Here is a 27,140-nt window from a genome sequence, read left to right on the forward strand (position 1 = left end):
GTCATTCTGTCTGCTTCTGCACAGTAAGAGATCTGCGGAGAGAACCATCTGTGGTTGTTATTCATGCACCAAGATCAATCCAATTGGAGTTTGCCTTTGCCTTCCCAGAAGGTGTCACTAGAGGATGAAAATTAAATGATTTTTAATGGAGAAAAAAATACGGCCAGTGGTGACCATCCTACCTCCCTTTTTGCAACTAATGTCCTACTGTTCCTCCATCCTCTTGTTACCTACTGCTCCAGCCTCCCTGATGAAGTAAAAATGGTTTTCCAAATCGTTCTGGTTTTAACTTCATTAACAGACAAGGTGTGGCACTTCCACCAGCTCCCCAACTCCCCGCGCCCTCTAGTCAGTGCCTCTCCTGCTACACAGACTCCAACTGTTGTCTCTCTCCCTGTGCCACAGGGGACGTCAGGAACGACATCTACATCACTCTCTTACAAGGTGACTTTGACAAGTACAACAAGACCACTCAGAGGAATGTGGAAGTGATCATGTGTGTGTGCGCGGAGGATGGCAAAACGCTTCCTGTAAGGGACCCTGCTGTTGCTGTGGGTGACAGGGCTCCCCTAGGGTGCCTCTGTTCATAAAGATTTTCTTTTCCCGTTCCCGATCCTGCTCTCTAGATGCCAGGGGCTGCAGGGTGGTGTTGAGTAAGGGGATCTACACCTTTAGAGCTTGGCTGGCACAGTAGCCCGTAATAAGACCTGGTGGTGTTCTTTCTTTACACCAAAGCAGTTGGCTTTTCAGTGTCTGTCCCTTTCCTTTCATGACCTCTTCTTTTTTTTGCTTGGCACCTCAGTTTATAGGTTAGCTTTTCACAGTTAAAATGTTGTTCTCATCGAAACCTGAGCTGGTTTATTCAGGCAAAATTCCATGGCAAGAAAAAGGATCAATACAGAGCCTTGGGCTGGTGTGAAGACTCAGGATGTCCTCAAAACAGACATTCCCAACACTTAATCTAACTCTCTAGCACTCAGCCAGACATTCTGGTGGAAAGCCTTATCCGTAAATTGGTCTCCAGAGGGCCAGCAGAGTGAATTCAAGAATGCAAAGCATATTGCTATATTTATACAGCATATGTCCTGTACAATATTTGTCATGTGTGTTTACATTTATTTACTTATATTTCCTTTAAGGTTGTCAGCAGTTGTGTCCAGTGTGTGGGAGGGTTTTGCTTCTCAATTTCTCCTTTCAGAGTACTTAGCTGAAAATAAAATCAGCTCTCAGCAGAAGTTTCAGCGTGGGAAGATATTCCTCTTAGGCCGCAGGAGGTGATCAGATAGCACCGGAGGGTAGGGCTGTGAATATTGATAGATCTTCTGCTTTAGCCTGGGGGCCTGGAGCTCAGGCAGGTTTTGCTACCCTCTACCTACGAATAACTGGCATTCACAGAGGCATTGCTACATGCCAGGCACTGTGATAAGTAGGTTGCATTACTGTTATTTTCCCCATTTTTACAAAGGGGGAAACTAAACCTTTGTCAAGTGAGACAACTTTCCCAGGGTCATAAAGTTAGTATATGGCAGAGATGGGGTTTGATTTCAGGTTCCAGTCCCTCTTATTAAACACTTCACTCTAATGCGTGTACATTAAAAAAATCCTCCAATTTATTTCTCATTTGAAAAATGAGGCTAATAACCACTCCCATCAAATTCTGGGAAGAGTCATAGTTATTTTTTAAATTTAAAGAAATCATCGCAATTACCTTTTTGTTCGGAAAGTCTGGTCCCATTAATATCTAGTTGAGCAAAATCCAAGGATTTAACTTAATCCTCTTTTTGTTGGATTTTGAAACTTTTCTGAAAAATAAAATAAGTAAGAGACACTTTGCTCAAAGAAACACAAAGGAAGAGCAGAGGGTTTTTATCTGAAAGGGAAATTGGGTTTCACCAATGCATAGACCATGCTTTGAAGTCTTTGGTTTTTTTTTGCGGTACGCGGGCCTCCCACCGCCGCGGCCTCTCCCGTCGCGGAGCACAGGCTCTGGACGCGCAGGCCCAGCGGCCATGGCCCACGGGCCCAGCCGCTCCGCGGCACGTGGGATCCTCCCAGACCAGGGCACGAACCCGCGTCCCCTGCATCGGCAGGCGGACTCCCAACCACTGCGCTACCAGGGAAGCCCTGAAGTCATTTTTATCCAACTACCTGTTGGAGAACTTTTCAACCTCAGCCTCATTTTTTAAAACGCTGATGTGCTTGCCCTCGATGTTGCCGAAGGACAAATTAGAAGGAACAGTTAATGGGAAAGCAGACCTCTTATCTCGTTTCTGAACCATTTGTACTTATGACTCTGCCACCCTTTCGTGTCACACCCAACCAGTCTGAACGGACGCACTTATCAAAGATGGATACATAGGCAGGAATTTGGGGGCAGAAGTGGAGAGGTAACTGTGGGGCACAGCGATAATTTGCAGTTTCATCTGTGAGGGAAGTTAGGGGGAGTTCAGTTGACTGACTATTGAAAATTGCTAAGGAAGCCTGCGGGAGGCTTTTCTTTCTCTACTTGTAGAAATAAATATTACTGCCTAATTGTCAGGCAGCACACTTAAACGTTCCTGTTTGATGTTGGTGGGAACAGTCCCCTTTAGGGGCATCGATTTGTCCTCCCGCTCCTTGGAAGAGTGGGGTCGGAGGATAGAGTAGGTTAGACTTGTCCTTGGCTCACTTTGGGGTCTCAACGACCTTGCTCAGGAGGACCCATAGCAGAGAAGCTAATAGGCTGGACTCTGAGATCAGACTGACAGCAGTCAAATCCCACCCTCCCCTCCTATTAGCTGTGTGATCTTGGGCAAGTTTACACGTCTATAAAAGAGGAATGATAATCTCTTCCTTGTGGGGTTGCTGTTTATACAAAATGGTAGGTGTAAGGCACCTGGTATGTAGTAAATACTCAGCAACAGGAAGGAGGTAACATTTAGGAAAAGCAGACCAACTGCAGGTTGAAGCCCTGGAAAGGATCTGAGGGGGTCAAACAGACAATCCAGTGGGGATACCTAAAGCAATTTCAGGAAGTAAAAATGCTCAGATGCCGGGCTGAGAAACCTTTGCTCTTCTGAGACCAGCCAGGTTACAGGGCTGGAGGTAGGGCATGGGGGGCAGTGCTGTGTGGTGGTTAAGACATGACCTCTGGGGCCAGGCATCCAGGCCGAAAGCCCAGCTCAGCCCGGATTAGCGGGATGACCTGGAGCAAATTACATAATCTCTCTACGCCTAGGAGACTCTGTCTGAAACTGAGACCAGCAGTGGCACCTTACTCTTGTGAATGCCAGCTGAGGTAATTGACATAACAGGTGTTCATCGAAGTTCACTATTACCAGAAAGGTAGAGCTGTCGCAGGCTTGGTTACTGCTTCGTGGACACCAACTGGCATCTTCCCATGATAAGACCGACCTTGTCAGCCTAAAGCACTTCCTGGCTCTCGAAATGCGTTCACACCCCTGGTGTCATTTATTCCTCAGGTGATTCCTACGAGGTAAACAAGACCTGTGTTTGGAGCCTGATTTTTCCTCCTGCTGAAGTGTGTCCACCAAGGCCAAGTCGGCATTAAAGTTTCCAGGCTTCCTTCTACTGACCTGAAGCCAATTAGGGGCTCTCGTTGTTAACAGGGAGCCATGGGGGTGGGCAATAGGGAAAATTATTGAATAGGTTCACTGGAGACAAGCACAAATCTATATTTTCCTGAAAACCGGCCCCGTCCCTGGTCACAATGCTCCTTCTACACACCCAGCGATGTTCGGTTTTATCTCTGAAGTGTTGCGAGGGAGGGAGCTGTCTTAGGTCTTTCTCAGAATAATACTGAGACTGTTTTCTCCAGCTTTAGGCAATCAGAAATTTTCATCATCAGGATAGTTTTGTGGGATTCAGCTGCATGTTGTACAGCAGTTTACTTTCACCAGAGATACATGTGTATTTTCAGTTTTTATAAGCTATGTGGGATTCAGCTGAGCTACAGAAGTGCTAAGCCCATCATTGTCACTAGATATAAATCTTAGGAGGCTGGAAGGCATCTAGGTTGTTACAGAGGGAACACTGGGCAAAGAATTAGAGGGCCTGAGATGTAGTCCGGGCGTTGGTACCTTTTGGGGCAAGTGACGTAACCTCTCAAGGTCTCAGTTTAGTCAGTTTTGAAATGGGGATAATGACAGTAATCGTCAGAGGCGGTTGTGAGGATTGAATTAAGTGAGGCAGTTCGTGTAAAGGGCTTAGCATAATGCTGGACACAAAGCACTCTCTAAATGGTTAGGACAACTTTGGAAGCATGTTTTTAGTTCAGCACCTCAAGAAGTTCTGAAAGGCTCCATACCATTGAAAATTAAGAGAGTTGTATGTCTTCCCTCATTTGCAGTTCCCTGGTTGTCCTTGTTTTTTCAGAGATAAGTTTTGAAAGGATGCTGTAGCCTTATTTTCAGATGGGTTTGATCTGGCCATATGTAGCATCAGTCAATATTGAAACTGAACTCATTCTTTCCCTATAGCTCAGAAGTACAGAGGGACAGAATTCTCCTTCCCGCAGCTTAGCTTGCTTTCCCAGGGGCCCAGAGTGGCCAGCTTTGGTCCTTCAGCCTGGTGGGGAATCCACTGGAGAATCTGATGGAATCTAGTGAGAGTCATGGATTCTCTCACCGTAAAAGTGCCCAGAGGCGCACAGTTTTGTAGTTTGGGGGCTTGGGGCTGCAAAACCAATCCTCATGTCCCTAGATCTCTGAAGACTTGAGGTTGAAATCTCTTGTTCTGGTATAAAAACTGAACTTAGGCCCCTTCTGAGTGACCCTACCTTAGATCTTGTTTTGGGGCCAAACAACTGGAATGAGCACAGAGATAGAATTAGGGGTTGGCATACTCTATTGCAAGGTAATTCCTTGTTACTCTGAGGGTGATTTTTTTAAGAATAAATATCCTATGTAGGTATGCTTGCTCTGTGCTCACTCTCTCAGAATGGCGTTCCTGTGTTTCTGCTCAAAGCCGACTTGGAACCTTTCTTCAAGAACTTCAACTGTCATCGCCTCCAAGAAATATTCCCTGAGTCTTCAGGGGACGCTGACGTGTCCTTTCTCTGTGCTCCATAGTATTATGCAGTCAGCCCTCTGTACCTGCAGGCTCTGCGTCTGCAGATGCAGAAGTCCAATTGTACTACACTGTTTACACTGTTTTATATAAGGGATGTGAGCATCTGTGGATTTTTTTTTTTTTTTTTAATCAGTGGCGGGGAAGGGAGGGCCCTGGAACCAAGCCCCTGTGGATACCAAGGGACAACTGGATACATGTATCTGTCATCACTTCACATTGCCTAGTGATTTGTCTGCTCATATAATGATTCCTACACCACACTGTGAGCCCTCGTGTCAGGTTTACTCTCTGACTCATGCCCGCATCCCAGTGCTTAGCGTGGGCCTGGTACCTGGAAGATGCTCCCTAACTGTGGGCTCCTTTAGCCCCCTCTGCCCGTGTGTGTCTGTCTGAAACCCAAGCTCCCTCCGCTTGCCCAGCTCCCGCCAGCACCTGGGTGTGTTAGCATCAGAAATCCATCAGAACGGGCTGCTGCTTGGCTGATCTGAGCCTGTTTGGTAACTTTGTGCAATTCAGATGTAGGAAACAAATAGAATTAATAAGACTGGCAGCGCGCAGCAGCTCCAAGGCTGGTTACCGTTGACAATAGGGCAGCCACTTCAGCTCCTACTGCGCTTCAGTGGTTTCCAGAGTGCAAGTAATAGAATTTCTATAGTTAAGCAGCTGTCGCTCCCAGGGCCCGGCACATTCATGTATCAATCTGTAATGTAGAAGGGTACCTGGCAGAAGGCTTAAAGAAGGCAGGGTTATCCCAGGCCCTGTGGCCAGCCTTGGCCTCGGGACCAAAATTGCCCAAGCATAGAAAATGGCAATTCTATAGTGTTTTCTCTCTTTTCATTTTTCTTGGGTCAGAATGCAATTTGCGTGGGAGCTGGGGACAAACCTATGAATGAATATCGGTCCGTCGTGCACTATCAAGTCAAACAGCCACGGTGGATGGAAACAGTCAAGGTAATAATAATAATGATGATGATGATAATAGTTGGGGGACTCTAAGACCCCCTAAGACCTGAAACAGTAGCCTAGCATGTCTCTGGTGGTGTGTCAGGCAGTGGAAATAGTGGCCCAGTGGGCGACCGCCCGGTTCTCTTGATCACCCTTCACCGGCCCGGCAGCTATAGCCGCCATGGCATTGTCAGATGATCCTGTGGACTGTGCCCAAGCCATCAGGTTGCGTCGCTCTGCTCAGCAGTGAGGAGTGACAGAGCTTGGGAGCAAATGTGAGGCTCTAAAAAGCTATTTAATGCCTGGTAGATACACTGTTGGGAGGGTACCTCAGATGGAAGTGGCATTAACCACAAATACTTGCATTACCAGATTGTCACACTGAAGCAGAAGGGAATATCATGCATTGGAAGTGGAGTTCGGAATTAATTTAGTGGACAGTGAAGCTTGATTACAGCTTCAGATGTCTCTGCCTTGTAATTAATAGCAGTCTTTACTCATTCTGTGCTCTGAACCCAAACTGAAGATGCTCATAGGACTTCCCTTTCAGAGGTAGCTCTTCAAACCTCAGTGGTTCTTGCGTTGTCACCTATATTCCTGTTTTCCTCAGTGGGTCTCCCTGTACTCACTCGCTTAAAAGTGATGACCTACCCAGCTTTGGGGTCAGAGAGCTGTTGGACCAGGTTGTTTTCTCTGTGCTCTCTTGTACCCCAGTTATATCTCTTTGCCAGCCCTCATCACATGGTGATAATTATGTGTTGCCCTGTGTGGGCCGTGAGCTCTTTGAGTGGGACTCTGCCTTACGTCGGCATGGCCCGTGCTTCACATGATCGTAGCTTATAGTATTGATTCAATATGCAGTGAAAGAATGAACTGGACAACAGCTGCCCATGTGACTCTCAGTTCTTGCGCTCTGAGACACACAAACAAGTGGTGGACCTCTTTGGGCTCAAATTTCATTTTCTGGAGCGGAAAGTATCCACAGAAAATCTGAGTGGTTTTTCTCACAGGTAGCTGAGCTTCTCTGTCTGGGCCTGAATTGTATAATACAGGGATTGCTGTGGGGCTTTGGGAGGTGGGATAGTCCAGAGACAGGTCAAAAGCACCTCAGTCAAGGGTACAGCAGACCACTCACTGGACAGTGAAACTGGGTGACCAAGGGGTGATTGTCTTGGCCCAGTGTCCTTGGAGGAAAAACCAAAGATGGGATTGAGGCCTAGGATTTTCCCGAATATGATTGGATTCAAGCATTTTTATTAATTTACGTAAATGACAGTCCCCCATCAAGCCCCCTAATGGGCACTGTTAATTTTCTAAGCCCTGCTGCAACTGCCCAAACTCTGGAGTGTGTAAGGAAAATGTGCACTGTGCAGTTTGCAGTGCATTAAATCCTGTGCTAAAGTTATGTGACTTTTATATCAATCTGGAGAGATTCATTTTTCCTCACTATAATTTACAGATCTCTTTTCATTGGCTGGGAATGCAATTTGCCAAATGGATTACATTTGGTACTTTATTTTCTCTTCATAGCCAGTTCTTATGTAATGTATTTACAGTTCATCAGGCTTGGTGGCTGGGTAATAAATCAGCACGCAGTACTCTAAGTTAAATGGTCAGGCTGCCTTTTGCGGGGGGCGGGGTGGAGTGGGGAGGGCTCTTTAACTCATTGTCTCCTGAGCTCTGGTTTCTGCCTGTTGAGGTGGCCGTCCCTATTGAAGACATGCAGAGGATCCACCTGCGATTCATGTTTCGACATCGGTCATCCCTGGAATGTGAGTGCCCAACCAAATGGCATCTCTGCAAAACCCCTAAGGGGAGAGGGGTGGGATCATTGGGTGGCCCAAGTATCTTTTTTTTTCCTGACCTCAACAATGCTATTTTCAGCCAAGGATAAAGGAGAAAAGAACTTTGCCATGTCCTATGTGAAGTTGATGAAGGAAGATGGGACCACTCTGCATGACGGATGCCATGACTTGGTTGTCCTAAAGGTACCATGAGCTGGGATTAACTCTGCAGTGGGGAGCATGCAGGAAGTGAGGGGGAGATGGCACGATGGCTTGGTAATTAAGAGCAGGGACCCCAGAGTCACACACATAGGGGCTTCCCAGCTGTGAGGCCTTTTGTACAAAGTCTTAACTTCTCTGGGCCTCCGTGTCCTCATCTGTGAGCTCTCAGTGAGTAACTGTGAGGATTATATGAGTCAGTGCATGTAAACATGACATTGATGGGTACGTGGAATTCTCAGTAAATGGAAGGTTATTGTTACGTACAGAGTGGGCTTTGACTCTGTTAAGACACCTGTGGGATGTACAGAAGACCAGCAAGAAATATTTGAGAGATTCCTCACTGTAGCTAATGGAAAAAATATCACAATTTAGGGTCCCGATCCTGCTGTTGACTAAATTGGAGTCATCTCACATGTCTTGCTGAGTCTCAGTTTCCTTTTCCTTAAGTGGTGATGGCCATGTTTATGACCATAAGATGACCCACGCAAAAGGACCATGTAAAAGAGTATAGATGGCAGCTGCTGTTATTTTTACGTCATGAGACTTGCACTGTTCTCTAGAAGTGGGGAAGTATTTTCCTGATCTTACATGCATGCTTTCCCACACCACTCCTGTGACAGTGGCGCGTCTCTAGGTAGCCCCTGGCTGGAGGCAAAGGGTATGGCTGTGAAACAGGGCAAAGCCTAAGTGGTCAGCACAGGGATCAAACCCTTGCCCTTGACTTTCTCAACATTGGAGGTTGGAGTTGCCCTTTTGCCTGTGGTCTGCATGGCAAACACAGCCTCATCAAAGCTTCATAACAGGGTACTCTTCTCTGAGTCTCTTTGGCTTTTCCAAAACACCCCCTTTCCTTCTGTACAGGCTCTGTTTTCTCAGTTTTGACGCGTCAGGGTAGTTCTTGGTTTAAAAGATTGTGAACTCATTGAGGGCAGAGTCCCAGTTGCAGTCAGTTTCCAATTTAGTCACCCTCCTTAAGCCTCAGTTTCCTCATCTGTAAACTGGAGATGATAACAGTATACACAACAGTAACAACTGTTGTGAGGCTTAAGTGACATGAACTAAGGCATACAAAGCACTTAGTGTAGCATCTAGTGCAGAGTAAGGGCTCAGTAAACGTTGACCGCTGTAATGCTACCTCTAGTCGTTCATTTCAGCATGCCAAGGGACTTATGTGTCTGTCAGTTTACTAAGTGTTCTATATGCATTATGCCATCTAGTCTGCTCCAGATTTCTAGAAGTAGGTAATATGATTAATTCTCAGTTTAATCCTGAGAAGAACGAGACACAGAGAGACCAAGGAATGTGTCCAAAATGACACAGGCATGTGAATGGGAGAAGAGGGTCTAAATACCATCACTTTCAGAATCTAGTGCCTTTGCTGTTAACTTCTTCTTTAAGCCGATTCCTTATCCTGCTGGTGGGCTTGTTTGTGTTAAGATCTTATAAAACTTAGAATGAATTAAAATATCCTGTTTGGGAATCTTCAGTTCCCTCTGTGCCATTAATGAAGTCCACAGAGCCTTCAGGTGGTTGATCAACCCCTTTCCCATTAACGTAACCTTGGGTTCTCGCCTATTTTGTGGAAAAACAGCCTTACCTTACCAGCTGATGTTCACTGCTCCTCTTATGATGTCCCTCACTGTTTCTGATCCTCTCTACCTACAGTGTGTAATCTGGCCACTGCAAACTCTGTGTAGCATTGGGTGCATACCCTTGGCTTGGGGAAGTAACCATGGTGTTGTTTCCAGGGGGACAGCAAGAAGATGGAGGATGCCAGTGCTTACCTGACTCTTCCTTCTTACCGACACCATGTGGAAAACAAGGGGGCTACCTTGAGTCGAAGCTCCAGCAGTGTTGGGGGTCTCTCTGTCAGCTCCCGGGATGTATTCTCCATTTCTACGCTGGTGTGCTCCACAAAGCTCACCCAGAATGGTATCGGAAACATCGATAGCTGTGTGTGAGTGTGTGAGTGTGTGTGTGTGTGTGTGTGTGTGTGTGTGTGTGTGTGTGTTTATGTGTGGGCAGGCCAGGGGAGGTCCTGATACAGACGTTCAGGCCAGTAATAGTAATTCTGCTTGTCTGGGCTCTATTTTAGTGGGTTTGCTGGGTTTGCTGAAGTGGCGCATGAAGCCACAACTGCTACAGGAGAATTTAGAAAAATTGAAGATTGTCGATGGAGAAGAAGTAGTAAAGGTCAGTGGGGCTTCATTTTGCCTGTATTCATCCACCTGTGACAGAGCTTTAAATCATGGGTGGCTTCAGGGGAGAGATGAAGTGCTGAGGGAGATAGGACAACTTTGCTTCTGACAATGGGATACAGTGTCCGAAGTCAGCATTAGAAGCCTTTATTGGTAAATCTGGGGGATGATATGGTTCAGTGATGCTGAATCTTGAACAGGAGAAAAGTATGGTTGTGCTCAGTCTCTGAAAATAGATCAACTTTGGTGTAGATCCCAGTTCAACTGCTTGCCAACTTTATGTGATAATATTATCAATATGACATATTTTGCAGGGTTGTGAGCATTCAAGATGAACATATTTAAAAATTACTCCACAAGTCTCTTACACATAATGCACAATAATTGAACTAACGCTTATGAAAATGTACAAAGTTCAACAAATAGTAACTATTATTTATTTTTGTTGTTGTAAGTTGCTATGGTAGTATGATCTCTTAGTATTATCTACATGTTGCTGTTAGAAATAAAAAGTATTCTTGGTTTCTGCTGCTTCGAGAATGTTATGTATTAAACATGAGAAAAGGAAAGGCATCAGCGCTCACAATTTAGGTGAAACAAGCAGAAAACGATGTAAATGTCAGATATATTGTTGTGTCCACATGGTGGTGGAGAATATAGTGTCTGAAGTGCAAATCTAATGAAAGCAACTGTCTCTCCAGCACTATGAATTGGGACAAGTGTTTCCCAGAGGTCCTGGTGATCTTGTTTCCATTGGGAACCTGGTACGGCTAGAAACTCTGAGATTGAACATCTTTATGTAGTAGCTATGTGTTTCGACTATAGGAAATATTGACCCATCTCTTAGGAGGGAGGGGTATCAAATTTTAGTTAATTGCCCATACATGGAGAAGCAATGGTCAGATTTCCAGATCAATGCTTTAACTGTGCACTGTTGACCCACCTACCTGGTTCAACAATGGCAGGGAAATTCCCCAGACATCCTTTAATAAGGCCTGTCACCTTTGGCAGCCTGGAAAAGTCATCTGAAAGGGCATTCTGTTGTCTCCCTTTTGCATTCTTTTTTTCTTGTTTTTAGAAAAAAATGATTATTGATGTATACTCTGCATATGGTAACATATGTACGGAGCACGCATCTTAAGAGTACAGTTCAGTGTATTTTTACACATGTGCACAACTGTGTACCCACCACCTAGGTCAAGGTACAGAACATTTTTAGCATTGCAGCAGGTTCCCTCTTACCCCTTCTCCGTCAGTAACCTATTCAGGAGTAACCACTAAGCTGACTACCATCATTATAGATGGGGTTTTTGCCTGTTCTTGAATTTCATAAAAAGAGAGTGATAATGAATAGACATTTCTGTGTCTGACTTATCTTACCCTGCACAATGCTCACAAGAGTTATATTCGTCATTCCACGTTGAAGTAGTTTGCTCTTTTTTTTATTGCTGTGGAGTGTTCTATAATGTGAAAATGCCACCCTATAATTATCCACTCTGCTGAAGATGGACAACTGGGTTGCTCCAACTTCTGCCTCTTGTGAGTAAAGTACCTGGCCCTCCTGAACATGGCACATGGTGGATGTGTGCCCTCATTCTCTTGGGTAAACACTGATGAGTGGGACTGCTGGGTCACCTACACTCTTTCTTACAAGACCTTCATTATTTTGCCCAGTTTCTCCAGGATACTCTGGATGCCCTCTTCAACATCATGATGGAACATTCTCAAAGTAATGAGTATGACATCCTCGTCTTTGATGCTTTGGTAAGAGAGAGGGCGCCAGTGTTTAGTGACATTAGGCATTAACGTGTGTCTCACTGTGAGAACACAGAGAACTTATGGCCCACATGGCCCTTTTCATGAATGTTTTTGAGGCATTGTAACATTTGGCAACCAGACCAATGAACGAGTTGCTGTTGCCCTTCGTTTGCTCCGAGTTCATTTGAAAGCATGGGCAGGGTGATTAAAAGGGGACTGTTTAAGTGCTGATGGTGGATTGGCCCTGGTTGAAGGTACACGAAGCTGGATACTGTGAATAGTCGCTTTGGGTTTCCATGAATGCGGGGAGTGAGTCCTTGGCCAGGTTGTAAAGCACCCAAAATGTTTCCTAACTCTTTTTTTTTTTTACCTTCTTCCTGCTCAGTCTCCAGCTCAGCAGTTGTTACACTCCTCCTGCCCACCCTGGAACATTTTAGAGTGGGTGGTACGCCAGGCAGATCTGTCTCCTTTCCACCTTTCGAAATGGTCTGTTCTTCTTCTTGTGGTCCCAACTCACATCTTCTCAATGATGTCAAAATAAACAAAAAAAAAACCTGCATTAAGGTATCAGTGATCAATAAAGTATGAATGTGTCAACCCTTTGTGTCAGTGACATTTACATTTTTAAAGAGCTTACTTGGAGACAACTGTGACTTAATCCAGTGCTTCCCAAGAGGGCCTCCTAGAAAGATGTGTCTAAGGAAAAATGCTTCCTGACAGATCCTTTGATTAAAGAACTTAGGGAAGTGTTGACCATTGCGTGTGACTCTCTTGGAGATTTACAATGCACATAAGCATATGGAAGACTCTGATAAGGCCTGCAATAAAGAAGGCAGTCTAAGGTTTTGATAACTTGAGATTTCTCAAGCTTATCTGACCGTGAAACCCTGTAGCATACTTCGTGAAATACTTTTGGGGAGAGGTACTACCTTAATGAAAAGGACTGAAGCTATATTAGTGACCTAATTCCTGGGCAAAAGAATTTGATAGGGATTCAGTTATGCCATGTGAATACAGCTTCCTGTCCTGGGTCTGCCCACAAAACCCACTGATTCCTTGCTTTTTCCTCAAGATCTACATAATAGGACTCATTGCTGACCGGAAATTCCAGCATTTCAACACCGTCCTGGAGGCTTACATTCAACAGCATTTCAGTGCTACCCTAGCTTACAAGTAAGTAACTGTGTACTTCCTGCTTGCCCTGCCAGGATGCCTAGGTCACAAAAATTTGAGTAGTTTCTTTTTGTCACCAGCCTGTGTGAGTTCTGCTTTTTTTGACAAAACCCAATCTGGCTGTGTCACTTGGATTAAATAAAAATATGCAAACTCATAGGTTGGTACGAATATTTTATGGTGGCAGAAGTACATGGAAGTGTTTGCTCATTCGTTCATTCATTTAGTCAGTCAGTCAGCTATCATTTATTGAACAGCTACTTGTGATACACACTGGGATTCAAAGGCTAGAGAGAAGGAAGTGCATATGACAAGTAGCTCAGTACAGCTTGTGTATAGAGAACTGAGGGTTAGAGATCAGAGATGATGCTGGAAAAGTTGGTGGAGGCCCGTTTGTGAAGGGACCTGGAAAAGCAGGCCAAGTAGTTCGAAGTCCACCCTGCTGGTAATAAAGAAACGTGGTAAGTTTCCAGGCAACGGAGTTCCATGATATTACAGGAACATTTTCTGTGGGAAGAAAAAGCTGAAAAGAACATTATCACCACCACCATCCCCCCTCACATCCTCACTGTGACTAGTTTTCCCAGAGTCAAAAGATGTTTTTCTCACTACTTTTTCCTTTGCTGGCTGTTTATGGACAGGAAATACTCACTCCCTGTATTAAACATATATTTTTAGGCAGAGTTATTTTTATGATGTAAATGACTAAGTGAGCTTGGCTATACCATCACCTCTAACCTTTGATTGAATGCCTTATAATTTAGTAAACAAACTAATTACCATGCTGTGGGCTGAAAAGAGATGTATTTTGAAAATATAATCCCTTATTCAGGAAATTGATGATGGTGCTGAAGACTTACTTGGATACCTCCAGCAGAGGAGAGCAATGTGAGCCAATTTTAAGAACGCTGAAAGCTCTGGAATATGTTTTCAAGTTCATTGTTCGGTCAAGGACATTATTTTCACAGTGAGTACGAGTTATGTAAGTGATTGATTAACTCTGCAATTCCTCTGGGGTACAGCAGTATTTGTGCCATTGGAGAAACTCTTTTACAAAATTGTAACCAGCTGCTGATCAAAAACAGCTTAAAAATCCAATTTAGAAAGTTATGAATAGGTAATAATTGTTCCAAGTTCATTTGGGGGAAAAAAAGAAGAAATCTTCATATGTTGAAGAGTTATGTCTCCTCCAGTGACTATGATTTGTGATTTGAGGCTCTTCTGCATTTCATCTAACATTCTTCATTTGATTTGAGATACGGTGAAAACCTTCCAGGAATCTATATTCCACGGGGACAGGGAAGCAGATCTCAGAGAATTTGACATTTATTTGGTTCTAGGAGGATGCACATGACAGATGAGCGGGTATTTGCAGCTGATCCGCCTGCCCGTGAAATCCTAGTGGCCAAAAAGTGAGCTGACATGTTAGAGCACCTAAGAGATTTGATATTCGATGGTCAGCATCACAGAGGTTAGCTACCCGTTTAAAAGGCTTTAGAGGTGGAGTCATTCCAACGCAACCTGCAAAATAACAATTTATGTGTCTCCTGGCTACAAGACAGAGTTAGGCAGGGAATTGGTTGTGTGTGTGACCAGGTTGGTTGTGTGTGATGGGAAATAAGAAGCATACAGGAAATGTATTGTCTGGATTCTTATCGGTGCAAAGGAAGAGCAGGCAACTCAAGCTGACTCAGGGGGAAATAGAACTTTATTTTATTTCGCATTATTGAAAAATCTTGGGGGTACTTGGCCTTCGGTACGGCTGGGTCCAGATGCTTAGTGTCATTCGGATGGTCTCTGTCTCTCTAGATCTTGGCTCTGCTTTCCTTTTGTTGGCTGCCTTCTGAGGCAAGTTTTCCAAGGGGAAGCCACTGGGAAACTCAGATTCATATTCTACTAGCTTAAGCAACGCTAGGTTCCCTGTTGTTCGACCAAAATCCTATGCCAAGAGCTATCTTGAGTCATGTACTAAGGTCTTAAACAGTGTGACCAGGAGAATGAATATGCAGATTGTGTACTTATGGCCACATGTTCACCTCTGGAGCCATGGGTCAGGTCAGCAACTTATGGTATGAACTTGTTTACTTGAAGGGATGGTTTCTCAAAAAAAAGTAGAAGTCCGTAAATCATCATTCTGATCAAGACATTGGATGAGTTATGAAAGCTTCATACTCAAAGGCAGCTGAAATGGGTAATTATTTGAGATTCTCCTTTGTAGGAGAATTCTTTGATATTTCAGTTGACGAATAGAAAGAGATGAGTGTCTTGAACCATGTCACAAAACATATGTCACTTAGGCTATTCTAAAAGTGAAATATCTGTTTCGATTCCTCTCTTTTGTCACATAGTCAAGGCAGAGACTGTGTATTGAAGTCTTAGGGGTATTCTTGAACTTGAAAGAATACTTGAATTATTTGAAAACCAGTAAGAGACAATTATGGGTCTTCCTAAGAGTAGAACTCTTGGAGAGGTTCAAGGATTCAAACATTGTAATTCCAGATTAGGCAATGATATCTTATCCCATCTCCAAGCGAGAACTTCAGATCTACAAGAACATATCTTTTCCATGTATCATATCTTATGCCTCAGTTTGTCCTTTTAATTTATTTCTCTTCCCTCCCTCCCCCCATTCCTTATTTCTTTCCTTCCTCCCTCCCTCCCTCCCTCTCTTCCTTTCCTTCCTTCCTCCCTTCCTCCTTGTCTTACCTCTCTTAGTCTTCGTCTCTTTCCTCCACTGGAACACAGAGCATTTGTACCTCTGCTTTCTTCTTTTCTACCTGAGGGCATGTCATCTTGCAGTGCCCCCAGCTCTTCATTCAGTATAAATTCAGTGCTGCTGGAACTCTAAGTGAGTTTTGGCTTCTTAAGGAGTGGGATAATCTGTTATTCCCTTATGTGCTCCCAGCATAGCATATATAGAACATCACTGACACTCAAGAACGCTTGTTGGATGAAGTGCATTCTGGGGGCTAGGAGAAGCCATTTGGTCAGAGGAGATGTCTCGAAGGTAATCCAGACATAATCTTGAATCCTTTGTCATGATCAGAAATATAGGCTGACCTGCAAGGAGTGTCTAGGACCTCATGCCAAGGGAAGGTAGTAGGTCTTGTTCATTCTAGAATCTTTCACAATGGGTTCTCTTCAGTGGAGCCTCAGGGACATTGGGAAGTGATGGTAGTATTTCCCCAAACTAGAAGGGAATTTTACTTGGGAATGGAAGATAGGCGTTTCAGTGCTTTGAGATTTCTAAGCCAGCTGGTGGGAAATTGTAATATAGTTATTGCTTTGGGAGCTTACTGTGTCTGGTATTGTGTTTCCGTTTCCTGTTATTCCTTTGTCTTTCCTGGTGTGCATAGTTACAGCTGATCCAGCTCCCATTAATTGTTCCCTGCCATTTTTTCTTTGGGCATGCTGCACATGAGCATTTACAAGGGCTAGGGATTTTCCTGTATCAATATGCAAGATACACTTGGGTAAGAGAGGAAGAAAACTTGTTGAGAAGGATTGGAACTTTTTTTTTTTTAACATCTTTATTAGAGTATGATTGCTTTACAGTGGTGTGCTAGTTTCTGCTGTATAACCAAGTGAATCAGCTATACGTATACATGTATCCCCATATCCCCTCCCTCTTGCGTCTCCATCCCACCCTCCCTATCCCACCCCTCTAGGTGGTCACAGAGCACCGAGCTGATCTCCCTGTGCTATGCGGCTGCTTCCCACTAGCTATCTGTTTTACATTTGGTAGTGTATATATGTCCATGCCACTGTCTCACTTCGTCCCAGCTTACCCTTCCCCATCCCTGTGTCCTCAAGTCCATTCTCTACGTCTGCATCTTTATTCTTGTTCTGCCCCTAGGTTCTTCAGAACCATTTTTTTTTCTTTAGATTCCATATATATGTGTTAGCATACGGTATTTGTTTTCCTCTTTCTGACTTACTTCACTCTGTATGACAGACTCTAGGTCCATCCACCTCACTACAAATAACTCAATTTTGTTTCTTTTTATGGCTGAGTAATATTCCATTGTATATCTGTGCCACATCTTCTTTATCCATTCACCTGTTGATGGACACTTAGGTTGCTTCCACGTCCTGGCTACTGTAAATAGGGCTGCAGTGAACGTTGTGGTACATGACTCTTTTTGAATTATGGTTTTCTCAGGGTATATGCCCAGTAGTGGGATTGCTGGGTCATATGGTAGTTCTATTTTTAGTGTTTTAAGGAACCTCGATACTGCTCTCCATAGTGGCTGTATCAATTTACATTCCCACCAACAGTGCAAGAGGGTTCCCTTTTCTCCACACCCTCTCCAGCATTTATTGTTTCTAGATTTTTCTGATGAAGCCTATTCTCACTGGTGTGAGGTGATACCTCATTGTAGTTTTGATTTGCATTTCTCTAATGATTAGTGATGGTGAACATCCTTTCATGTGTTTGTTGGCAATCTGTATATCTTCTTTGGAGAAATGTCTATTTAGGCCTTCTGCCCATTTTTGGATTGGGTTGTTTGATTTTTTGATATTGAGCTGCATGAGCTGCTTGTAAATTTTGGAGATTAATCCTTTGTCAGTTGCCTCATTTACAGATATTTTCTCCCATTCTGAGAGTTGTCTTTTCGTCTTGTTTATGGTTTCCTTTGCTGTGCAAAAGCTTTGAAGTTTCATTAGGTCCCATTTGTTTAGTTTTGTTTCTATTTCCCTTTCTCTAGGAGGTGGGTCAAAAAGGATCTTGCTGTGATTTATGTCATAGAGTGTTCTGCCTATGTTTTCCTCTAAGATTTTGCTAGTGTCTGGCCTTACATTTAGGTCTTTAATCCATTTTGAGTTTATTTTTGTGTATGGTGTTAGGGAGTGTTCTAATTTCATTCTTTTCCATGTAGCTGTCCAGTTTTCCCAGCACCACTTATTGAAGAGAGGCTGTCTTTTCTCCACTGTATACTCTTGCCTCCTTTATCAAAGATAAGGTGACCATATGTGCGTGGGTTTATCTCTGGGCTTTCTATCCTGTTCCATTGATCTATATTTCTGTTTTTGTGCCAGTACCATGCTGTCTTGGTTACGGTATCTTTGTAGTATAGTTTGAAGCCAGGGAGCCTGATTCTTCCAGCTCTGTTTTTCTTCTTCAAGATTGCTTTGGCTATTCAGGGTCTTTTGTGTTTCTATACAAATTGTGAAATTTTTTGTTCTAGTTCTGTGAAAAATGCCATTGGTGGTTGTTGTTTTTTTTTTTTGCGGTACGCGGGCCTCTCACTGTTGTGGCCTCTCCCGTTGCGGAGCACAGGCTCCGGACACGCAGGCTCAGCGGCCATGGCTCACAGGCCTAGCTGCTCCGCCGCATGTGGGATCTTCCCGGACCGGGGCACGAAGCCATGTCCCCTGCATCGGCAGGTGGACTCTCAACCACTGCGCCACCAGGGAAGCCCCATTGGTTGTTTGATAGCGATTGCATTGAATCTGTAGATTGCTTTGGGTAGTATAGTCATTTTCACAATGTTAATTCTTCCAATCCAAGAACATGGTATATCTCTCCATCTGTTTGTATCATCTTTAATTTCTTTCATCAGGGTCTTATAATTTTCTGCATACAAGTCTTTTGTCTCCTTAGGTCAGTTTATTCCTAGGTATTTTATTCTTTTTGTTACAGTGGTAAATGGGAGTGTTTCCTTAATTTCTCTTTCAGATTTTTCGTCATTAATGTGTAGAAATTCAAGAGATTTCTGTGCATTTATTTTGTACGGGATTGGAATTTTTGTAAGAATCATTCATTTTGTCACATAGCCAAAGAAAATGATTTTCCTGTCCCCTCTTCTTATGTCAGTAGCTCCTGAGTCAAAGTCTGTACAGGTGTCTCTGGGCACATACCGGTGCCATAGTTGCAATGGAAGCTGGCAGAGCAGGTTTGAGCTTCTGTCATAGGGAGGCAGGCTTCAAGATATGGGGAATTCTAAATTGTAGGAAGTGAGTCCAAAAGATGCTGAGTGGCCATAAATATGACCAGTATCCACTGGGCTTTTCTAGATTGACTGAGGCCCTGGGAGGTATAGAGCGTAGTGAGGAACATTCAGAAGGAGCCGAAGTGATTATGTTCTAGGCATTGAGTTTCTTTATAAACCCCCTTGCAGTGCCTTTTATCCCGGACCTCAGACAACCAGCTGAGCTGATCCCCAAGGTTTCTGAGCCTGTGGAATTACTCAGAGTCTGTGGTAGTCCATGCTTCCCTGGTCCACGTGGTGGACACTCCAGGAAGAGCTGCCCTTCCTGCTGGCCAGGAACATAGTAATGAGACTGCAGAGCTTCTGTAAGGATGACTTCCCGAATGAGAGAAGATCCAGAGCTCTGTTCTGCAATAATAGCGTTTGCTCCTGCTTGTCTGTGTTCCTTGTAAATCTTGGTGCTGCCGTAGGCTGGAGTATAGGGGATAGTGTGGGGCATGGTTATGTTCACACTGTACTGGGCAGTGTTGGCTCAGTGATGGTCAGTGCTCATACTGGACACTTCCTGTCCCTGTCAGCACCTGGCTTAGTGAGTGACCTAACCTCTCTGAGCCTCAGTTTCCCCACCCATAAATGAGGATAAACCAGCTTTTAGTGTTTTGTTGATGAAATGAGATTACATGTACAGAGCTTCCATGTAGTGTCTGATATTTATTCCGTGAGCAAAATAAATCTGTTAGCTGTTATCATGTTTTCACCTAGGAGAGACAGAAAGGGTACTTGTTTTAAAAACTCAGATTAGAAAGAGAAAGTTTTAGTGTCTTGATTCATGCTCACAATCTGGCTTACTGTTCATGCTAAACAAAACATTTCTTGCTCTCTATTTTTTAGGAGGATGGGACACCTTTACCAGGTGTCTGTGCATTTAGAGGACCTCAATGTAGGGAATTGTTATGGCTCCGTGAATCCACCTGGGTCTGCTGCTGGCCCACTGCACGGGCCCTGCTTTTGTCTGTGGCTCCCACTTCCCCTGTGTGTGTGTGGTCAGGCCCCTGTGGCCAAGCAGCTGCGTACCCAGCTCTCCCTCTGTTCCCTGCTTGCTCTGCCTGTCTTTTCTTTGGCCTCATGCCTTCTGCTCTTGTAACAGACCTGCTTAGTTCTTGCTTCCCCCTCCTTCTCCATGTTATCCCTCTCCTGGGGCTGCTCTGCCATCACACGCTTCTCCTTCGCCACACTCATCCACATCTTTTGCTTGCGAGTCAGTCAGCTCAGGGGGTAAAGGCACTGTCTCTGGAGCTAGGCTACTTGGGTTTGAGTTCTGCCTTTGCATCCTATCACTACCAGTTATGAAGGCTTATGACCTTGGGCAGATTAAATAATCTGCCCAAAGCTCAGTTTCCTTGTGTGTAAAACAGGCAAGTACGGAACAACCCTTGCAGGGTGGTTGTGCAGACTCACTGAGTTCACGGACATCAGGCATGTGGCACAGTGCCTGTCACATAGCGAGTGCCCACGGTTATGATGTCCTGCTAAGTGCATTTCACTCATTATCTCCATCAGCCTTCACATAAATGCGGTGGAGACCCTCGTCTCCTGACTTCACCTCCTCTCACTCCTCTCTCACTGTGTGCCAGCCTCACAGGCCTCCTTGCTGTGGCTCAGGTTCCCAGGGCAGGGCCTTTGCACCCTTTCCCAGACAACTGCTTGCTCACCCACTCGCCTCTTTTAGAGCTTTATTCAAACTTCTCCTCATTCCCTTATGTACAGGGGCAAGCCCTGTCCCTGGCACTTCTTTTTTTGGTTTGTTTTTTTGTTATTATATATCATGCTTTTAATACAAACTTAAAAAAATCTGGAACAATATAAACTGTACAGATTTGATCAATCTTTTTGTTTTGTTTTTAAACTAAATCTCTAAACACACCAATGTTCCATTCCAAAATATTGCACAACATTCTGAATACAAAATGCTTGATTGTATTCCTCCTTCCCTAAAGAAAACAAATTCATTACCCTGCTCCCCCCGAGCTCCTCTCCATGTTACCTCAGTGCCCCCATTCCCACCCACAGGGGTCAAACTAGAGAATCTACAGCTCACTGCATTGAGAAAAAGACATCATTCTGGACTAAAAGTTTACGTTCTTTACAAGACGATCCACCTTTTGATTTGTTCCTGGGAAAGAGGGGTAGACAGAGGTTGGGAAAAGGGGAGAAGTAGATTTTATTCTCCTCTTCTTTTATTTTAAAGTTTGTTTTTCCTGAAAAAATATCTTTCTCTCCTCTTAAGAAAAAATCTTGAGAAGAAAAAAATTATGTTTTTTACGTTAGAAATTACATTTTACAAATGTAGCAAATTATTCAATACAAACGGACACCAAAAAATGTAAAAAGTTAAAAAAAAAAGTTTTCGTACGAAACCAGGTAAATTAGTGCAGATTTTTGTTTTGTTTTCTTAAAAATAAAATAAAATTGAAGCAAAAATACCTAGATTTGAGACAGACAGACTGAAGTGGGCCCAAGAGCCCAGCACAGGAGTCATGCTCCTGATCACACATTTTTCTTCGTATTTCAAAAGACCCTAAGGGGTTGGTCTCCCCCTCCCTGTATGTGGTGAGGAACAAGCCGACCAGGGTGTGGTGGGTGCCTGTGTGTGTGAGTGGGGGAGGAGGGGCTGGAAGGGGGCATAAGGCAGCATCCAGCCTTTCCCAGAGAGCAGCCTGGGCCTTTCACCTGGCCCCTGGCACTTCTGATTGCCCTCCCGTTCACTCTGCTTTCTGTCATTTTTCCTCCCCATGGAACTAATCACATGTTAACATACAATAATAAGTTATGACATTTTAGCGCTCTCCCTGCTAGAATGTCAGGTCCACGAGGACAGGAGTCTTTGACTGTTTCGGGCTGCATTCCAAGCGCTGAGGACAGCACCCAGCACACAGTAGGCACTCCTTCAGTAAGCAGTGGGACAGCACTTCTATCCCCCTTTCACAAATGAGGAGGCTGAGGCTTCAATTCAAGCTCAAAGGTCACACAGCTAAGACTCAGTAGAGCAAGCTTCGCATTCTCCCTCACCTGATTAAGCAGATTTGAGAACTGGCACTTTTTCCAGGCTGTGCAGGTGGGAAGCCTGGCTGGCCGAGAGGAGGGGCTGTCCTGAGAGGAAGCAACTCCAGCTGGAAGGGTCAACTTGCTGGGCGCTGCTGGGGCTGCTGAGAGGTGCGAGGCTGTGTGGGTTTAGGTGCTGCCATCCATCCCTAAGCACAGTAGGACTTCAGTGAAGAGCATGATGACTTGGAGCAGGAGTTGCCAGGAAGGGCGTCCTCGCCAGCATGGCGAGGCTGTCCCGCCAGCAGTGACTTTGTCCTCATATCCTCACAAGAAATGAACACAGAAAAGCTGACATGGGGCCGGTCCAGGTGAGCTCACACCCCTTGGAGACAAGTCGTCACTGGTCAGGGAAAGAGGAATGCACTCAGTATCCCAATGGGAGCAGCAGCATCTCCAGGAGTCCTTCTGCTCCCCAGCCCTCACCTGGGACCTGGGCAGGCTGGCCATGGCATGCACAGTGTCATTTGCCTGCACTGGGACTGCCACTCCATTAACACAGGCTCAAAGGACCACGGTTCTCGCCTCCAGCAGACAGCCCCAGTCTGGCTCTGGTCACCCAGGGCCAGACATCATTGCCCTTTCTCTAATTGCCTTCAGCATCAGATAATTTGATGCTCTCTGATGCTCGCTTTTGCCTTTTTATTTTGCGTCTGGCTTTATTCTACCCATCCTGCCCTCCCTCCCCTGGCCTTCACCTCATCTTTCCACCAGTTCAATTTCTTCTTATGTAAATATTATACACTAGTTTATCCTGCAGGTCATGAATATTTTAGGCAGCAAGGTTGTCTGCATAAAGCTCAGGCATGCCCAGTGTAGCCTGCGGTCACAGAGGATACATAAGCCTCCGCCTTTTTGAACAAATATGAATTTAACTCGAAGGTACTTGCCAGTGTGATTTGTTTTCACTGTTCATGTATGAATAAATATTAAAATGTGATCATCTGTTTATGCTGAGGATGGGTTGGCATTCTGGTCATATTGCTATTTCTCTTTCTCCTGCATGTAATTTGTTTGCCATGTTAATGACATTTATTCCTGTGTAAACCTCTGTTTTAGGCTTTGAATGTAATTTCACTTTTTGATGACAGTAATGGCTCAGTAAACTGCACAATTGCACTTAATGGAATTATTTTATGATAACATTAACTTGGCATCAGATCAGGATGGAAGAGAAAACTCATCAAAGGGATATAGTCAAACAGTTACTTTTCTCTAAGTTATTATCTATTTTATGAGTTGCTACAGGGCAGAGGGGAAGGTAACAACCTGTTTCTTACAAACATATGTGAAAGCATTTTGTAAATCATTAAGTAAGTCGTCCTTATTATAACATGAAATTGTGCATATATGTGCACTTTTAAACAGTCCTCTTTCCCCTTTGCATATGGAAATATTGATAAACTACTATTGAGCACCTGTTATGTGCTAGGGACTCTGTTAAGTGCTGGGAACTCTGAAATTAATGTCAGACTTCCTCAAGCAGCAGAAGTTTAGGGAGCAAGAAAGACACGCCTGCCAGCAGTCAAATGCCAGCATGCCTGGGATAAGCACTGATCAGTGATATGATTCAGTGGAGGCTTACAAATGGTTCCCCGGGGGCAGACAGGTTTGAATGACAGACTCCACCTCGGGAGGATGAGTCATTCTTCTCGGAGGAGGTGATCTTTTAAACCAGACATTGGAAGGTATTTAAGAAGCCTGGCCATGGAAGAAAAGAGAATCGGGAATTCCAAGTAGAGGGGACAACATATGATATAGAACTTACTCTGAGGTACCATTTATAAAAGCCTCTCCTCTTTGCATGGCCCTGTATCACTTTTTGCTCTACCTCACTTAATACTCAAGACCACCCTGCAAAGTACAGGTATTATTATATTCATTTTATGTTCACTTTACAGAAGGGGAAATTGAGACCCAGAGAGGTGCAGAAAGTGACTTTAGGTCACACAGTTAGATGTTGGCAGGGAGGGATCTGACATCAAAGTCTCAGCTCTTTGTGCTGTCTTGTGCTTGCCCATGAACGGCACTTTTATGGAACAGTCGCTAGTGGGTGCAGCTGTGGTGGTGGAGGAGTGAGGAGGTGTTTGAAGAGGAGATCTGGAGCTGGATTGTGAAACACCTTGAATGCCAGACCAAGGAGTTGGATGTCATCCTCTGTGCTGGGGGATATTGGCATAGATGCTACCCTCCATCCTCAGAGCACAGAGCGAATACCCCAGCCGAGGTACAAACTGATCTACTGGGATCAGACAAAAATATTAACATTTCTTCATTTTGTCCTAAGATGAAGAAACTAAACTTTATAAACATTTGAGTTAGAATAGTACGTGGATATAATTTATATATAAATAAGCATCTGTTGAGACTCATACTTAAAAATTTTTTTTTTTTTCTCATAGGAGCAGTTTTGGAAGCCCCTGCTTTTGGCAGTGGGGAGCCATTGAAGTTCTAAAGCAGGGGATTAACATGATTGGATTCATGTTTTAGAATGATTAGTGCAGAAGTAAGGTTAGTATGTGGTAGACGGAGGAGGGGAGGCAGGAGATCAATAACGAAGCTATTGCAGTAATCCAGGCAGGAGGACTTGAACTCAGGTAGTCACGGTGGGGCTGGAGAAGAAGGAAAGTAAGAAGACGAGGGTTTATAGATGGCAGGATTGCCCAAACTAATTGAATGTGGGAGTGGAACTGATGGAGGGGGCCAACTGGCTGATCTGACCCTGAACTTTGTGGTCCACTTTTATCAGGTATTGCTCATCAGGATGATGAGTGAGGGGAGGAGCAGGTTTTGGGGGGAAGACGATGTGTTTGGGACATGTGATGCTGGAGGTGTTCACTGGCGTAGCCAGATGGAAATGCACAGCAGGCGGTTAGATACAGATTTGGAGTTCAGGGGAGTGGAGACTGGAGATATGGTTTTGGTAGAAATTGATCTCCTTTGGTAGAAAGAGGATGTGTTTGAAGCTGCAGCACAAGGTGAGCAGTGCTATAAAACTCAGAATGGAATGCAGGAGATTCGCATGTTGGAGGGGTGGATGAGGGGAGAGTCCCAGGGAAGGAGGATTGGAGATATAGGAGAGGAAGCAGGAAGCATTGGCATTACAGGACCCAGGAAACGGAGCATTTCCGAGAGGGAATGTCAGCAGTATTCACTGTTACAGTGAGGTCCTGGGAACTGAAAACTGATCAGGAACAAGATATTTCACACTTAGGAGATCTTTGGTGAATCAGCGGACCCTTTCCCAGAGTTTAGCATCTTTCCTAGTATCCAGACAGGAGGCCTTCGCGGGCAGAGGGATCAGGCTTTGATGATCGATTTCCCACCATCTGCACGTGAATTACGTACATTGTGGACTGTTCTTTGCCAGGGTATAATCCAAGACTGGCTTCCCCCACCATCCCTCAGAAGCTGAGCCAGTTGTTTCCTATTTCTTACCAATCTCATACTCTGCTTACAGCAAAGTGTAAAATGCTGGTCTTGTTTGCTTCCATCGTACCTTTAAATGGCTTAATTCTGCAGAACAAGATGCTATAGATAGTTAAGGGAAAAGCCAAGGAGGACACAGATATTCATTCTTTCAGGTTGAAGCAGTAGCCGATTTCCTTTCCTTGTTAACTCCTTGTTAGAAGTCTGGGGCTAGCTTGCTGGTAGAATCTTTGCCTTTGCACAAAAATAACTTTCTGTCAAATGCCTAGGCTGACAGTTCCTCAGAGAATGACTTGGGTGGGAGATCAATTTACTGAATAAATACGTAGATTTAGGATATGTGTTTGCAAATCCCCTGTAACTTAATATGGACATGCAGGATAATAAACGGTCTAGTTTGCCAGAGGGGTGAAATTCACCAAGCTAACCTAACTGTCAGGGATGCTGAACTGAATCAGGATGACTAGATGTATTTTGTGATCCACTTCAGATGCACTTGAGGCAGGCATCACCCTGAAGTAGAATTTGTTTCCTTATTAGGAAGTATTAATAATACATTACTCAGTTGTTGGGCTTGTTTCTTATTGTGTCTTTGGGGTGGATGGAAAATTAAAAAGGACTTAGTTATGAGGCACATACGGTCACTGTCCTTCAGATCTCCAAACTAGCTCCTCTGTATCTCAGATCTACTCTCCTAATGTAGTCAGTTGCAAAGACATATGAGTTCAGTTCAATTCGTTTGTTCATTCATTCGTTCAGTAAACATTTTTGAGTCTTACTATTTGGAAGTTCTGTGCTAGGATACTGCAGTGAAAAAGGCAGATGTGGCCCTGCCCTCATGCTTCCCTTATATAATACTGTGGGGGAAAACAATAAAATAAACAAATACACCAGGTCGTGGCAAACCATGATAAATGCCTGTACAGGAATTAAGCAAGTAGTTGAGATAGGTGGTCCAGTACAGCAGTGAATAATCCCAGTAACTACCTGTATAATTGTGGTCAAGTGACCTAACCTCTGTGCCCCAGTTTCCTCGTCTAAAGTTGGGATTACTTCACAGTGTTATTGTGAGGATTCTCATGAAGTGACGTTTAATTAATTAATTTGTTTATTACTTTTGGCTGCGTTGGGTCTTTGTTGCTGCACGCGGGCTTTCTCTAGTTGTGGTGAGCGGGGGTTACTCTTCGTAGTGGTGAGCAGGCTTCTCATTGCGGTGGCTTCTCTTGTTGTGGAGCACAGGCTCTAGGCGCGCAGGCCTCAGCAGTTGTGGCACGCGGGCTCAGTAGTTGTGGCTCACGGGCTTAGGTGCTCTGCGGCATGTGGTATCTTCCCGGACCAGGGCTCAAACCTGTGTCCCCTGCATTGGCAGGTGGATTCTTAACCACTGTGCTACCAAGGAAGCCCTGGGAGTCATTTTTATTGAGAGGTTTTCTAGGGCACTGTGTCTACCACAATGTCAGAAGTAGAAGTCTTTAAACTTCACTGCAGCCAGAATGATCTTTCCACATTTCAGGTCTGACTGAGGT

The 27,140-nt window shown here is 44.4% G+C and overlaps 1 protein-coding gene across 2 annotated transcripts in view; it reads left to right on the forward strand.

The window, feature by feature from the left end:
• DOCK2 (dedicator of cytokinesis 2) overlaps window positions 1-27,140 on the forward strand; it is a 406,045-nt gene that overhangs the window by 58,368 nt on the left and 320,537 nt on the right. For both annotated transcript variants that reach the window (XM_022595138.2, XM_022595139.3), the window contains exons 14-22: window positions 406-530; window positions 5,923-6,021; window positions 7,715-7,787; window positions 7,900-8,003; window positions 9,770-9,953; window positions 10,117-10,214; window positions 11,894-11,983; window positions 13,050-13,150; window positions 13,983-14,117. In XM_022595138.2, coding sequence (XP_022450846.1) covers window positions 406-530; window positions 5,923-6,021; window positions 7,715-7,787; window positions 7,900-8,003; window positions 9,770-9,953; window positions 10,117-10,214; window positions 11,894-11,983; window positions 13,050-13,150; window positions 13,983-14,117 — 1,009 coding nt within the window. The remainder of the gene's footprint in view (window positions 1-405; window positions 531-5,922; window positions 6,022-7,714; window positions 7,788-7,899; window positions 8,004-9,769; window positions 9,954-10,116; window positions 10,215-11,893; window positions 11,984-13,049; window positions 13,151-13,982; window positions 14,118-27,140) is intronic.

The sequence above is a fragment of the Delphinapterus leucas genome, chromosome 3 (assembly GCF_059928025.1).
Source record: "Delphinapterus leucas isolate spDelLeu-1000000601 "Yukka" chromosome 3, BTC_Dleu_Yukka2, whole genome shotgun sequence".
Taxonomy (NCBI): Eukaryota; Metazoa; Chordata; class Mammalia; order Artiodactyla; family Monodontidae; genus Delphinapterus; species Delphinapterus leucas.